This window comes from Heteronotia binoei, chromosome 16 (assembly GCF_032191835.1).
Source record: "Heteronotia binoei isolate CCM8104 ecotype False Entrance Well chromosome 16, APGP_CSIRO_Hbin_v1, whole genome shotgun sequence".
NCBI lineage: Eukaryota > Metazoa > Chordata > Lepidosauria > Squamata > Gekkonidae > Heteronotia > Heteronotia binoei.
Genome location: NC_083238.1, coordinates 37,235,965 through 37,249,019, shown reverse-complemented (window position 1 = coordinate 37,249,019; position 13,055 = coordinate 37,235,965). Strand labels below are relative to the sequence as shown.

At 39.8% G+C, this 13,055-nt stretch overlaps 1 protein-coding gene across 2 annotated transcripts in view; it reads left to right on the top strand.

Annotated features, from left to right (window-relative positions):
- SESTD1 (SEC14 and spectrin domain containing 1) overlaps positions 1-13,055 on the top strand; it is a 54,087-nt gene that overhangs the window by 14,665 nt on the left and 26,367 nt on the right. For both annotated transcript variants that reach the window (XM_060256932.1, XM_060256933.1), the window contains exons 4-7: positions 238-351; positions 8,678-8,791; positions 10,185-10,282; positions 11,762-11,817. In XM_060256932.1, the coding sequence (XP_060112915.1) occupies positions 238-351; positions 8,678-8,791; positions 10,185-10,282; positions 11,762-11,817 (382 nt within the window). The remainder of the gene's footprint in view (positions 1-237; positions 352-8,677; positions 8,792-10,184; positions 10,283-11,761; positions 11,818-13,055) is intronic.

The window sequence follows — 13,055 nt, the reverse complement described above, 5'->3', positions numbered from 1 at the left end:
AAACATCTGGAGAGCTACCATTGACCACCCCTGAGATATAGAATTAATGTTCCTGCATTGCAGTATGCGTTCCTTTGATGCTAGGAACCTTCTGTTCATGCAGGATTTGTGCAAATGCAGAGGAGTGCTCCCTACAGTGGAGGACAGAGCTGTTCAAGAAGAGGGAAGTCCAGAATCCAAATCATTCTGTCTTGCAGTAAAAGAAAACTTTTAATTTTGTACTTTTCATCTTCCTAGAACGTTGTTCCAGCGGAGGTGTCACTTGTCTGTGTGGTAAAACCGGATGAATTCTGGGATAAGAAGGTTACACATTTTTGTTTTTGGAAAGAGAAGGATAGACTTGGGTTTGAGGTATGTTTATCTGTGCTTAGTTTTGTCAGCCTTGTAATTAAACAATAGGAATGTATTAAAAAATGGACAGCTCCTAAAATATTTATGTAAAAAGCAGTTCTTTTATTTAGTGATTACAGTTGTGATGGTTCATAACTTTCTTTGCTGGTAAATACAATGAAGTCCTTACGTAATTGTTGTGTGTATGTGTTATGTTCTGTAGCTTCCAGGTTATGGTAAGCCTGTCAGTTAAAAATTTTTCAAAATGTCATTAACAATCATGCTTAGTCCTTGATAACTGAAAGAAAGCCATGGCCTTTTTGATTGTCAATCCATCTCATGTTGTGTTTTCCTCTTTTCCTGCTGTTTCCTACTGTAATTGTAATCTAATAATTATTTTCCCACCTCTGAACTTTGGATTGTTCTTCATTTTTTTAGAAAAACTAAGATTAGATATTAGAGAAATGGTATCTTCTAAAGGAGAAAAAGAAAGAAGTACCTGCAAGCATGCCTAACTATCTTTGGGAACTGGTGTGAGCTAGGCAGTCCACAGTTCAAATTTCACCATGGCCATGAACTCACAAGGTGGTCTTGAGCAAGCCAGTCTCAGCTCTTGCTCTACAATACAGAGGGTCATATACTGGCCTCCTTACACTGTCATAGTAAGAACCGCTTATACAAGTAAGAACTGCTTATACAAAGCAGGTGAAGAGCTTTGAATGCTATTGAGGAAACTCTTAAATGCTAAGTGTTGGTAGCGGTAATATAACAATGCAGTAAAAAAGTAGTCATCAACCAAGAGTGTTTCTTTGTTTTGGGTGAACTTCAGCTACCACTGAGAACAGGGCAGAGAAATAGAAGTATATTGAATCATAGGCAATACTTTCAGGAACAAGGATAAATAGGGTTGGATCCTACTATAATTTGATGGACAGAGTTTGTGCAAGTGAAGGTTCTCCACCTTCCTCTGTGGTCCCCTGTGTGCCTAAAAAGCCCCTGCTGAGGATCAGAGAACCTGTGCTATGTTGCATGGAATGGTGGGGGGAATTAGATGAGATCTTTCCTTTCCCCCTTCTTGAGCTGGTGGGCAAGCCAGCCATTAGTTCAAGAATTGGGGGGAAGGAGGAAAGACATTTTGCTCAGTTCCTCCAGACACGTATTTATTCCTCCAAACTTATCGATATAACCATTGGGTTGTATAAATACTGTGAACTGTAGAAGCTGCCAGTAAGCCTTCTGTTTCGTATGAAATATTTTTCATGAATATGCCAATTCAAGTAATGTGTGACAGTATTTTATTAGATAAATATATAGTCACTTTTTTTTTGGTAATCAGAAGTTTTGGACTAATGTCATTCTGGAATTCTTTGGATTGAATGGGACTTTGAACTCTCATCCTGCTCCCATGGAGCTGAATATCCTCAATAAGTTGTCCATGCATGTAAAAAAACTCCATATTTTTGTGAATAATTCCTTCTGCTTCACCTGTCTTTTGGACTCCTTAGAGAAAAATTACACAAAATCCTTGGTTAACAGGCTTCTCTTTGTGAGGCTTAACTTAATTTTGCAGTTTCTGTTGAAACATATAAAAATGATCCTGTAACACTGAATCAGAGTGCCAGTTTGATGCGGGTTGATAACCATATAAGCCAAAGCAAACAAAAGTCTAGCCACGTTTGAAGATAGACAGCAAGGCTCTGTTGTAGATTACTTCCCAGCAAAGTTCAGTACATAAAGATATTAAGCCGCTAGGGCAGTGAGCACTCCTAAAAGGTCAGTAAAAGTTAGTATCCAGTTTCCTTTAATGTTCTGAAATTAATAACAAAACCTATGACGGGGAGGCCAAACTCGCTTAACGTAAGAGCCACATAGACTAAACATCAGATGTTTGAGAGCCGCAAGACATGAATGACAGATGTTTGAGAGCAGCAAGACATGAAGGCAGGCAGGCAAATAGAGAGGGAGGGAGAGGTAGAAAGAAAGCAAGTTTAACTTTAAATGCTTTATTCAAGCCATTGGCTTGGCTTGTAGAAGTGATTTAAAGAGACAAATGCCTTCTCCAAACTGGCCAGTGTGGTGGTGGGGTGGTGGTGGTTTGAGAGCCACACAATGTGTGTGAAAGAGCCATATGTGGCTCCTGAGCTGAACTTTGGCCATCCCTGACCTATGAGATCCAATTCCGTGCTAATCCATGAACAATATATTCCCTTTATAAAACATCAGTGTAGTGTGCTTGATTATGGCAAGGTCATGAGTACAAAAGGTATAACCCAGGGGTGGCCAAAATGTAGATCAGGAGCCACATGTGGCTCTTTCAGACATATTGTGTGACTCTTGAAGCCCCCATTGCCCTATCAACCAGCTTGGAGAAGACATTTCTCTCTTTAAATCACTTCTCCAAGTTCATTGGAGAATGCATTTAAAGTTAGTTGCTTTCTTTCCCCCTCTCCCTCCCTGCTTCCCCATCTATTTTCCTTCCTGCCTGCTTGCTCTCAAACATCTGACATTTATTCTGTGTAGCTCTTAAGTTAAGCAACTTTGGCCGCCCCTGATATAACCCAAAAGGTATAGTTGAAAGTGATTTGGAAAGGTGTTTGCTACTGGGAAAAGTTGTCTTCCACAAATGGAACTGGAACAATTTAGGCTTACATGTTTTCTTGACTTCAAGAATACCGGGCTTTTCCATAGACTCAGTTTACTCCTGATTTTCTTGGGAGTCAGTCCATAAGCAATCAGTTTGAGCATAGTTCTTCTGTACATCTGCTTTTCTACTGTGGAGTCAGTTTATTTTCTTTCACAGGTACCTTAAAGCCCGCAATCTCACTTATTTGATCTGAATAATACATTGGTCATTTCCTTTGATTCTGTTCTCTCATGCAAACCGATTGTCTGCTCCAGCAAAACCACCCATGTGCATGGAACTACTTGCAGGGAGGGAGTAGATCACACTGTTGCTTTCTGTTGAAAAAAGCTGAAAATATGTGCACTTTTTAGAGCAAAAGGCTTTAGATATTCCTACCCACAATTATAGTTATATTTCTTAAGGGACTTAGGGTAGTGCTGGAGGCTTACATTCCTTCTTTCTCTTACCAGCAACTGAAGTCATTTTGTAAAGGATTACCCATGCAATTTTGGCCCTTGTTTTTTAAATCTCTTATTATCATAAATACTGCAGGCCTCTTTTGTTTGAAACTTGTTTCTGATTTTTAAAATTCTCTACTTGTCTGATAAAATTCACTTGGCAGCAGTGTTTTTCCAGTCAAATAAGCAGAATGCCTAAAGTAAAAATCTGATGTACTAATGAGCCTAGGATAATATCCGTATTCCAGCACTTTTGGAAATGTGGCCATTTTTTAATTATTTCACTTAAAGAGGAGCTGGTTCAATATCAGTAATTAATCATAAAAAAAGTATTTAATTAAAGTCGGTAAAGATAGACATTTAATTAAAGAGTGTTGCTGTAGCCATGTGGATAATTTCTACTGCTATAATGGAACCTCCATTATGAACATAAAATGCAGCATGTTTGAACTATGCAAACTTACTGTACTGAAATGTGAGGGTTTTGGCTTTAGTAATTGAGTTACATTGTAATCATGCTGAAAATGCTACAGGAAATTGGATAACTAATTAATGTGCTTTTTGATGTAAAGATTAAAATAGTTCCAGATTTTAAATGGTGAGTGCTTATGATGTGTTCATGGACAGGATATTTTAATGGGTGAAAGTATGAGAACTTGCATCTCAAGAGCAAGAACAAAAAATGTATTTTCTGAAGATTTCCCCCGGGATATTTTTGTACCTTTATGGTAGAGGTCACTCACTTAATGTTATGTAAGTCAAAATGTACTCGTTTTCTGTTACGTTGAATTTCTAAATGGGCAAAAGTTATTTGTGGTGCAATTCTATAAGAGTCACTGTATGAAATCACTGGGTTTATACTGGAGTAACTGTATAGGATAGACTGGAGTAACTGTGTAGGATGGCACCATTAGACTAGCTAGTCTGGTTGGGTGGATGGAGTGGGTGAAAAGTGGTTGGATTCAGCCAGTTTTTCTGCTCAGTCTCAGCCAATTCTTCTCCTTATTCCATATAGCTTTTCTACATGGAGGCTCCATGATCCGCAGCATAGCTTTTTTTTTGTTGGTCACAGGAACTCCCTCCTCCATTTTCTTCCAATAGAAAAGTTGGCTGGATCCAACCCATAGTCCTAGTTTTATTGACTTGATCTTTTTAACGTTTTATTGGTATTGTTGTGTTAGTATTCACAACAAGGTTTGGGTGAGCCAGCATGCAGTATTTCTAAATAAATTAAACATTCTTCAGGAGGGGGGGGGACCCCTTCATTTCCCTTTGTATTTAGGAAGCTTCTGTAGTATCTTTATGTTACTTGGAAAATCCTGGTCTGGTAGCATGTATATATTTTTCTTAATATAACTGGGCTACAGATAAAAAATGAATCTGTTGAGACAGTTATTCAGTGTGTTGGATGACTGTGGTGAAAAGAAGAATAGGATAATTGTAACAGGCAGGGCTTTTTGGTAGCAGGAACTCCTTTGCATATTAGGTCACACACCCCAGATATAGCCAATTCTCCTGGAGCTTACTAAGAGCCCTGTACTAAGAGCCCTGTAAGCAAGGGTGGAATTCTAGCAGGAGCTCCTTTGCATCAGGGAGGCCACACCTCCCTGATGTAGCCAATCCTCCCAAGAGCTTATAAGGTTCTTTTTTGTAAGCTCTTGGAGGATTGGCTACATCAGGGAGGTGTGGCCTCCCTGATGCAAAGGAGCTCCTGCTAGAATTCCACCCGTGCTTTGTAAGCTCTTGGAGGACTGGCTACATCAGGGGTGTGTGGCCTAATATGCAAAGGAGTTCCTGCTACAAAAAAAAAAAAGCCCTGGTAGTCATGATGGCATGGTTTTGTTTTAAATCTGTCCCCTGTAAATCTTCATCTATAGTGGTGGAAATATCCAGTCCTTCTGCTTCTTTTATGATGTCTTTACCCTGGACATGATCCAGCCAAAATGGGGTGGTTGAGCACATGCCTAAATGCCTCCATGGGTGTGTTCTTTAATAGATTCCTTATCTTAAGACAACTTTGAAGCCAGTGGCATAATTGCTAACTACAGTAATTGCATGAAATTCTTAACTGTGTTCAAGAGCTTTGCAACCAGCAGAATTCCAACAAAACAAGGAGAGATTCAGCTTGAGAATGTTTTCCAAAGCTGTAGAACCACAGAGGAAGCTGACTTAGAGCAGAGTTAGAATGCATCAACGCGCCCCCCCCCCCCATTCTTCCAAACCATGAATAAGGCTCCTGTGGGTGGGTATAGAAAAGGGACTTGAAGACCTCAGGGCATTAATTATTAATGCTACTTCTGTCTCTGCAACCATCTGTCCAGTTCTGTCCTTATTCTCTCAGGGCATTTAATCTTCTCACAATATTGGAGCCCATGCGGTTGCCAAGTAAACTTTTGGTATACAGATTTCCTCCACCCCTTTGAAAGTCTTTGCATGCACCGTTTGATTTGAAATAACAAAAACTAGAAATTATGGTAGATTTATATATGCCGGAACCAGTTGCATTGCTGCTAAAGCATATTCACATTTGTGAGAGTGAAAAAAAATAGGCATAAAGCATGCGGGGGAGGGGAAGCATTCCCTGTGAATTGGCCTACCTTGGTAGAGGACATCAGTGAAAACTGATATTACAGTGGTTACTTAAGATTTTAGGGATGGTGAAGAAAGCAGTCATGTCCAGACCATTTCTCCCTCTAAGCTGTGGAGCCTTGTGAGGAAAAATTCTACTTTGTGAGCTACTGGCATTAAAACTGTGAGCTACTGCATAAAGTTTTCTCTGGGGCCATGTTTCCCAAACTAAGACAAAAATGTGTGAGCTGGAGGCTAAAAAACTGTGAGGCAGCTCATACTAATTCAGCTTAGAGGGAACATTGGTCCACACTCCTGGATAAGTTACTTTCTCCAGTCTTTGTGCATTGGTAGATATGTGACCGCTGTGTGGTTTTATATTTTACTGATTAAACATTTATATCCCAACTTCCTTCTTGGTTCAAGGGAGCTGACAATAAGTTTGAAATACCTCCAACTAACATCAAAGATAAAATAACAAGCCCTGAGCTCCCGCTCTTAAAAAATGCCTGCTATTCAAACACCTTCAAAAGCCCTTGCAAACAGGCAGGACTTGCAGTGCTTCCTAAGCAGGGGATCACTAAGCAGGGCTTCCTAAGCAGGGGATCACCTCCAAGGAGGGGATCACCTTACCAAATCAGGGAACCTGTTCTACAGGGCTGGAGCCACTGATGGAAGAGGACCTGGCTTTGGTCAGTGGCAGATGGGCTACCCTAAATGATGGGGACAGCTAACAGATGCTGCCTGGCAGCTAGAGTTGGTGCACAGGGACATATTGATGGAAGACATTATTTCAGATATATGGGTCCCTGATCATGAAGGGGTTTAAAGGTCATATCCAGCACCTTGAATAGAACTCAGAAACAGACTGACAGCCAATGAAGCTGTTTGAAAATGTGTAACATATATTCACTGACAGCCACTGGGTGTTGCATTCTGGACCAGTTGTAGTTTCCGGGTTGTCTTCAACAGCAGCCTCATGTAGATGAGTTAACTCATTTTGCTCAACAACACACTGAGCCAATGTATGTAGTGCCATTCAAAATCCAGTAGCAATAAGGTATGTCAGTCAACTGTTTAAACGGGAGGAAGTCATTGTTTATATTGGAGAGCTTTCTTGGGACGGTAGCCCTTATGTTCTTGTTAATCTTGAATTTTGTTTAAACTTCAGGGATTTTAATGTATCCTAGTTACAATGCCTAATTACTTGTATGTTGAACTTGCTGGCAGAAGGCTGTCAGAACTTGGAAAAACTAAGTTGGAAGGAGAGCTAACATCTTGTTCACAAACCAGGCAGACTGTTCTGTAACTAAAGAAACATTAACAGTACAATTAAGAACAATTTCCTGGGAGTACGTCCCATTGAATAGACTGTAGTAGAATTCAGAGCAGAGGTGTTTAAGGACTGTTCTCTAAATGTACTTTCAACAGAGTAAACTCTTCTCCTGGCCTTGTATAACTGTCTACACTATTTACTATTTTGTTTTTAACTTACTTTATTTGAAAATATTTGTTTAGTACATTTTTATCCCTCTCTTTCTCAGAGGAACTCAGTGGTATACATCATTATTCCCTCCTCCATTTTATCCTCAGGACAGACTAGGCTGAAAGAAAGTGACCAGCCAAGGTCACTCAGCAAGCTTCATTACAGATAAGGGTTTGAATGTGGGTTTCCCAGTTCCTAGTACAACATTTGAATCACTGGCATTATGCTGGCTACAATATTTAATTAGCAAACTGTGTCTGAAATTAAAATAGGATCTATTGCAGGGGTGATCAAACTGTGGCTCAGGAGCCACATGTGGCTCTTTCACACATATTGTGCAGCTCTTGAAGCCCCAACTGCCCTGTCTGCCAGCTTGGAAAAGGCATCTCTCGCTTTAAATTACCTCGGGGGAATGCATTTAAAGTTAAAGTTGCTTTCTTTCCACCTCTCCCTGCCTCCTCCCTCTCCATCTATTTTCTTCCCTCCCTCCTTCCCTTTATTCCTCCCTTCCTGTCTTGTGGCTCTCAAATATCTGAAGTTTATTCTATGTGGCTCTTGCGTCAAGCAAGTTTGGCCACCCCTGATCTATTGTCTTTGGGTAAACTTAATATAAAATAAAATCCTAAATGAGTAGCTTCTGTCAAGCTCAGTAAGCTGCATTTCTTCCTTTGTTGAACTTGATTTCTTTTTTAGTAGAAGACCCCAAACAGCAGAACAGCAGTTCTTCACTTTTCCAGAAGAAAACCAATGAAAATAAAGTCACTTATTTGCAATTACTGTGAGAATTTATTTTTATCATAGCAGACAAGATCTTCTCAAACAATTGACCAGACCAAAATATAAGGGGACATACACTTTTTCAGATGCCTGTTTTTCACTTTGTTATTTTATAGCAAAATCGACTTCAAAAAGTTCTTAATTGCCACATCCTGTGTTCATGTTAAGTAATACTTAGATTGCTTGTTTGCAAGGTGCACTGGTCATGAAGTGTGTAATTCTACCTTAAAGCCAGAATCACTGCTAAGGAGCAAGTGATTATGCACACAATAGGACTTGTTTCTCACTAAACACGCTTATCACATCAATAGTGATTGGACTAATGAAGATACTAAAGCATTAATAATGCTTGTCAAAAATGTTATGGTGGTAAGTTAATTACAGTGTTTACTTAGTAGCCATAAGGTATTACATATCTTTTTTTTTAATATACAGGTTATTTTAGTATCTGCAAACAAGCTTACTCGGTACATAGAACCATGCCAGCTGACAGAAGACTTTGGAGGGAGTTTGACTTATGATCACATGGACTGGCTAAACAAGAGGCTGGTTAGTTTCTTGATCAACTTTTGTCTTTTTTGATTCAGGAGGCTGTTCATAGGAGGTTAGAACAAGCCTCTTATTTATCCTGGCAATAGCACTGATGTTACTTTAAAAGGTAAAGTTGATGATGATCATTAAGAGATGAGGCACTGAATGTCAATAAAATATGGACATAATGAATGTAGAGATTTTTTTTAAAAATCAACCTAATCAAGCAACATTATTAAGCACATTCAAATGTCAAGTATGTGGTGATGTGTATTGGCTGGTTTGAAGAGAAGAACTGATATCTCTGCTTCAGTTTGGTGTGGTGGTTAAGTGCGTGGACTCTTATCTGGGAGAACTGGGTTTGATTTCCCACTCCTCCACTTGCAGCTGCTGGAATGGCCTTGGGTCAGCCATAGCTCTTGTAAGAGTTGTCCTTGAAAGGGCAGCTGCTGTAAGAGCTCTCTCAGCCCCACCTACCTCACAGGGTGTCTATTGTGGGAGGCGGGGGGAAGGTAAAGGAGATTGTGACCACTCTGATACTCTTTCAGAGTATAGAATGGGATATAAATCCAATATCCTCCTCCTCTTTCATCTTCATATCTGTTTTAACGATCTAGTTATGGCTTCTCTCGCAGATTCTTAAAGGATGCCTTATTGTTAGTCGTTCATAAACAGATGCTTGTAGCTGGAGATATAGCTGCTCCTAAGTTACCAATAGCTTAAGTAAAAAGTTCTAAGTCACTAGTAGTATCCTGAGATTACTTGTCACTGCCATAATTTGTGACATCAGTCACCATGTTATACTTGTGCATTGCATTGAGTAGATTCATTCTTGACCACATGTTACAGTCACTGGTATCGACATGGGGTGGCAATACCGCATAGTGACTGATGCAGCATTGAAGCTGTATCCAATGGGTTTTGCAAGGTTGCAGCAATCTGAGTATTGGGCTTAACATCAGCAGTACATGTTGGGGAAGGGGATTACAAGAGCAAAGTTTGCAAGATGTAGTGAGATTCCAGCTTCGTCTAAAAAGCATGTCAAGAGGGTTTATATCACAGTCCACTGTAGAAATGCACTGCACAAATGTCAAACAAATTAATGTTCAGCCTTCTTTTATCTTTAGCAGATGGTTGTTAGAAAGGAAAGGATTAGACAGAGTTATTTTTTTAAAAAAAAATTAAAAGCAAACTTTTCTGAAATGTAAGGGTTTTGCTGTTCAATTTGCATGCCTTTGTACTCAACCTTCGATGAACTGTTTGACACCGGCCACTACTACAAAACAGTCGGAGCACTTTAAATCAGTGTGGTAATGTGATCATATGCCTATACTGTTAATTTCAGTCTTCTCCAAATGCTAGAATAAAGTTTGCAGTCTTTGTAATACTAACTATAGATATTTTATAATAGGTGTTTGAAAAGTTTACAAAAGAATCAACATCCTTACTGGATGAGCTTGCCTTAATCAACAGTGGAAGTGATAAAGGAAACCAACAAGAGAAAGAGAGGTAATCCTGTTGTTTGTTTTTATTGCTAGTTAGTTAAATCCTGTTTTAACATGCTGAATGCTCTGCTGAGATGGTACAGGTGTTTTTCAAGAGTGGTGCTGTGAAATATCTTGGATGTATTATAACTTGGGTTCAGTACACGCGCTTGTTTCTTAAGGTGAACTACCACTCAGGTTGAGATTACAGAGGTGGCAGTGATTTTGCTCAGTTTCAAAAGGGGGGATCCCAACCTTTGCATTTTCAGTCTATTGAAGCGGACATTTACTTTCGCAGTATCTTTCATTATGATGAAGCAAGAAAAGATAGCTCCTTTTCATGTCTATATCGTTTCTACAGTGGGTGTGTCCAAGCCTTCTATGATTATAGAGTCAGAAGAGTTAGCTGTGTTAGTCTGTTGCTGCAAAAATAGTAAAGAGTCCAGTAGCAGCTTTAAGACTAACAGAATTTATTGTAGCATAAGCTTTCATCAGATGTATCTGATGAAGAGAGCTGTGTTTCTCGAAAGCTTATGCTATAATAAATTTTGTTAGTCTTAAAGGTGCTACTGGTCTCTTTATTATTTTTCCAAACTTACTGAGATTCTGATGTATTGTCAGTATAGATTGTGCATCGTAGTGCTGGATCGAAGCTCAGTTTTCACACTGAACAGCTGTATGTCCTGGGTTCTACTTTGGCCTGACTGGATTCTAGGTGCAGACTTGCATTGGAGATACAGCTGGCCATTTTGAATAAAGATCTTAGATATTTTGATTGTACTCGCTCAGTGGTGCAGAACTAGAAGGGCCTAGAGTTGGGGCATAGTTTTAGCCAGGTATAATTTGAGGGCTTCTGGAATATATTGCCCTCCTTTAATATGTGAGAATTTCACTATGGCTTGGGCAGATTTATGACCGGCTTTGCTCATCGTGGGCTTTCTTGCTCCAGAAGATTGTAACACCACCCCCAAGTCCATCAGTGGTTATTAGCTGCAAGGTATAGATGGAACACTATGTCTGGGGCAGTGATGCTCTGTATTCTTGATTCTTGCGGGTGTAAGTGGGAGGGCATCTGGAGTTCTGGCCCCAGTGGTGGACCTCTTGATGGCACCTGGTCTTTTGGCTCTTGTGTGACACAAGAGTATTGGACTGGATGAGCCATTGGCGCAATCCAGCATGGTTTCTCTTATGTTCTTAAGGTCAGCCGTCTGTCTCACTGGATAAGTAACTGAAAAGCAGATAAGGCAAAAAATGTCAGATGTTCATTTCTAATAACATTTTCAAAATATCAATAATATAATCAGAATTCCATTTTTTCAAAGATGACGCCCTGTTTCAACACAGATATTCGTAGTAGTCATAGTGCAAATGAACCAACACTAGCCAAGCTGGAGTATGTAAAAAAGCCAAAATCCTTTCTGAGGCTTCTAGCTACTGTTGTGGGTACTGGGTTTTTTGTTTGTTTTAACATGCAATTAACAATAACTTATCTTTTTATTTCAAGGTCTGCAGACTTAAATTTTCTTCCATCTGTTGATCCTGAGACCGTTCTGCAGACAGGTATAGTAAGCTGAACTAGGACAGCTGTGGCATCATTATTCTAATTTTTATTGATTTATGTCTTGATAAGACAGTGGGTGATGTGTGCCATTTGTCTAACTTCTGGGCTTCTGAATTCTTACCGTCAACCATTCAGTTACAGAAAATATTGCCTATTAGGACTTTATTCTTGTCATTTTAATATATATATTTTTTCCACACACTGCCATTCTATCATCCCATTTCTGGGAACAGCAACTATACAGAAATAAAGCATCAATCTCTCTTTCTGCTGGAATTGCTCATTGACCTTCTGAGAATGCCAAGAAGGCAATTAAGAATTTAAGCTCTTTTATAAATAATCAAGTGGGAAGGATAATGGACAGTGTTAGATTTGGCAAGATGCTAACTTAGAGTTTATTATGGAAACAGTATGTAGACTTTGGGCCTTCAGTTTCTGTCTCAAAAAATAGGCCACTTTCCACCCATTTGTTGCTCAGGATCCTGAAGTCATTCCTCAGCAAAGCCCTTTTCATTTTGGGAGTATCACATTTTTCCCACTCCCCAAACATAGTGGGTGAAATATGCTTACATTAATGGATTTCAGTGGGAAAACTTCACATTGGACATGAGAGATGTTTAGAACTGTTCAGTTTCGTCACATTGTGTCCAGTATATATTTTCTGCAAAATACAGCCTCCCCTCCCCCAATTTGTGAGGAATTTGGATTGGATCCAACACAGTCATTCCACTAGCATAATGACAGTTAAGCCAGAGAAGTAGTGCTTCCATTGATGGAGAAGGGGAGGACAATATTTGCCTCCACCACCACCATAATGTAGAGGCACTGCGGACCTCTACATTATGATCTCCCATTATGTTCCTGAGGTCCCTTGACTACTGAAACCAGAACGTCAAGGTGCTCAGAGGGCTCCATCAGGAGAGGTGAGGCAGAATGACATCCTTCTAACTTCATTCCATCAGCAGTGCTTTGAATCCAACCCATTGTGATCTGGAGTGCTGTCGTGCAGGTTATTGGGTTGGATCCCACCAGCTTTTCCACTGATGGAAAAGACCTGATGGAGTGTGAAGCCTGTGCTGGAGGTCATGGGACCTGCATGAAGAAAAAGCATGTGGGATGGGAGTTGTAATAAGGAAGATAATTGGGTGAGATTGAGTAAAATAGCTGGCTACTCCATTGGGAAGGGAGTGAACTAACCGGCTACTCTATTGGGAAGGGTCTGTGACATCACTGATGA